Source organism: Cyprinus carpio, unplaced genomic scaffold (assembly GCF_018340385.1).
Source record: "Cyprinus carpio isolate SPL01 unplaced genomic scaffold, ASM1834038v1 S000006493, whole genome shotgun sequence".
NCBI classification, from domain to species: domain Eukaryota; kingdom Metazoa; phylum Chordata; class Actinopteri; order Cypriniformes; family Cyprinidae; genus Cyprinus; species Cyprinus carpio.
The window spans coordinates 542,994-546,148 of NW_024879166.1; the positions used below are offsets into that span (position 1 = coordinate 542,994).

The window sequence follows — 3,155 nt, forward strand, 5'->3', positions numbered from 1 at the left end:
TTGGCATATGTTAAGACAGCCATGACCTCAGGTTACCTGCACAGTTTCAGCACAGCGCCACCTAGTGGTCAGAAGATAAGAAAAATTGCTCTTTTTTTTTTTGATAATTTCTTATGAGTTTTTGGAAAAATTTTAAGTTTTTTTTTATTTGGTGAAGCATGTCGAAACAGGTGTTGGTTTGATTTTTTTCCTCTTTTTTTATTTTTTATTTGTATGTCTCTTGTCTCTTATACATCAATAAAGAGGTAAACTAAAAAAAAATACTAATATTGACCAATACCAATATAGCCATATAAGCCTTGATATTATTAGCTTTAAGTGTGTGTGTTTTTTTTTTTTATGATTTATTTAAAAACAGAAAATTTCAATGTATACATACAGTGATTTAAATGCAGGAAATAATATTTTGACACTTACTTTGTCATTGACCCTATAGTTAAAAAAAAGATTAATAATAATTAGAAAAAAAACGCTAATATTGTCCAACACAGATACTGATAATATTAGCTTCTAATATCAATCTAATCAGATTAAAAGTCAACATCACCAATCTATTTTGTAAATGCATGTTATGGATCCTTCTGTGAACTATTCATCCATGCATGTTTCATTCATTCATTCATTCATTTGGCTGGACCTCGTGATGTTTAATCAAACTCAAACTTCTGGTGAACTTAATTCTTATTGCAGTTTTTTAACTCATTCCACTTGAATGTTCATCACAATTCTGAAAAAAAAAAAGATGGCGCTTCAGTTTCAGTGTGACTTTTAAAAGATATAAACAAATAAATGCTGGTATACTCAAAGTCACTAATATCATTGGCTGTAAGTTGTTTAATCAGACTTTTTATTATTGTTATATAAAAATATATTTCAATATAATGCACATTCCTATTTTAATTTAAGCTCATCTGTATTTGATTGTATGTCTTGGTCTTTTGATTTATTGCATCTTGGTTCCTTTTTAATAGCATTGGCATTTCATGTGTGTTTTGTGCCGTGCAGGTCGTGCAAACCCGTCCCTGCGCTGTGTTTTAATGGAGCTCAGCCGGACGCCTCAGACAGACAGCTGCTCCTGCGCTGCGGTCCAGACCTTCACCGCTGGATCCTCCTGCAAGCTGCTCACCAAGAACGCCGTGTTCAAGAGTCCGGCCGGAGAGGGAGCCACGCTCGTGTGTGCTGGAGACGAGGCCACGAACTCCACCATGGTGAGAGACGCTCCTCATCCACTCCTGCGCTCGCTTTTTATTTGGTCACTCGTTACACATGTAAGATGTTGATGTTGGTCCTGCACGTGTTCACTGTGATCTCTCCGCTCTGTCTGCAGGTCTGGGACGCCGGCACCGGTGCTCTGCTTCAGAAGATGCCTGCGGATCTCCCCGTGCTGGACATCTGTCCGTTTGGGGTCAACCAGAGCAGTTTTCTGGCCTCTCTGACCGAGAAGATGCTGAAGGTCTATAAATGGGAGTGAAGCTGAGAGTAACATTCAAACAAGAATCTGAAGAAGCATTTCTCATTAACCAAATACATGGCCTCTGGTGGTCTGGGCCGCTGTGTTTTGCTTGTTTTAAATCTTAATATCTATATTTTATATTGTGTTCTTTTATAAAGAGATTGTTTTCAGACCTTAAAATCAGGGCTTTATTAATGTCTTAATTAAAAGTGATCATTGTTCACTGTATATATGTACGTGTTGTTTTGTTTTGTTTTTAATTTCTTTAATAAAACAACTGATGACTACGTTTGTGACATCCTTAAAAACACCTTATAGGAGAAATCAATGAAATCAGTGGGAAAATATAAAGAAGATTCGCAGTGATCTCTTATAAGTTAATAAAGTTGGTATTAGAAATATTGTCTTAACAGGGATTTGAGCCAAATCAGGTTATTTCTTGGGTGTCATACATTTCAGAAATGTTCCTCTGCAGTGGTGCAGCAGTAACAGGGTTGTGTGTAAAATTTGGGCCAAATATGTTATTAGTAATTAAAATAGAATATATAATGGCAATAACAGATATCACAAATATCACCATACGTTCTCTAGTTTATTCATCATAGTATATTAAGACGGTTGATTTGTATTCTGACGTTTTCTGAGATGTTGTGTTTAAATATGTAAACAAGGTGTTATCTTATTAATGCAAATATGCACTAATTTTCAGAAATCTGGACATTGGATAAAGCCAAAAATAAATAAATAGTTTGGCATGTAATAGTTAAAGGTTTTTACAATGGGATATTGGATATATCTATTTATCACTACATAAATCAGAAAATATTGTCAATATAGCCAGAAAAAAAAAAAAAAGATAATTTTACCATATTTTAAGAATAATATGCTATAAATCAAGCAAATGTTACTGTCTATGAACAAACCCCTCTAAAAACCTTCAGAATTTGTATATAATATGTATTTAAACATAATACAACATACATAATTCTGAGGTTGCGTCATGTAAAAATAAATTAATAAAATAACACGTTACTGTTCGTTACAAGCTAATAACGGATTCCTGCAGAATATACACTAGTCTTCTATAGAGGGCGCAAGGCCTTTTTTTGGAAGATACGTTCGCTTTATAAAAGATAGAACAATTTAAATGTTATATGTAGAAATATTGTCTGACATAAAATTGAAACCGGACACAAAAATAATCTCGATAAAAAAAAAAAGAAAATAAATAAATTGCTACACTGTAAGCACACGACTGTGATTGGTCCATTCTGATCATCGCAAAGAAAAGTTACAGGAACCAGGTGACAAAACCATATTACGTCTTACTGCAGCAGCGTTCTGGATCATAATTTTACCTGAATACAGGCACCAATAAACAGTTGTTTGATTGAGAATATACAGTTAAAACATTAAAATAGTTGTACACATCGTATCTGACCTCTAAGTTTGCACCTCTAAGCCCCGCCCATTTGGCAAATTCTCTTTCTTATCTTCCTTTCACCTAATAAATGTAAATAAAATAAATAAATAACTAAATAAATAAAAGTATCTTTAGTTCTCGGTCTGTGTGACCTATGTTTGGACTCGAACGCTGTGTCTGAACGAACGCTGAACTGACGAATCCTACTACTATGGTGGATTTAGCTCATGAATATTAATAAGACAACGCGTAAAGCGACGTCAGCGCGTGCTAATTAAT

The 3,155-nt window shown here is 34.3% G+C and overlaps 1 protein-coding gene across 5 annotated transcripts in view; it reads left to right on the forward strand.

Annotated features, from left to right (window-relative positions):
* LOC109083683 (E3 ubiquitin-protein ligase RFWD3-like) overlaps positions 1–1,740 on the forward strand; it is a 512,102-nt gene extending 510,362 nt beyond the window's left edge. For all 5 annotated transcript variants that reach the window (XM_042754309.1, XM_042754305.1, XM_042754306.1 and 2 more), the window contains 2 exons: positions 1,006–1,208; positions 1,328–1,740. In XM_042754309.1, the coding sequence (XP_042610243.1) occupies positions 1,006–1,208; positions 1,328–1,471 (347 nt within the window). In that variant the 3' untranslated portion in view covers positions 1,472–1,740. The remainder of the gene's footprint in view (positions 1–1,005; positions 1,209–1,327) is intronic.
* Positions 1,741–3,155: the final 1,415 nt, after the last annotated feature.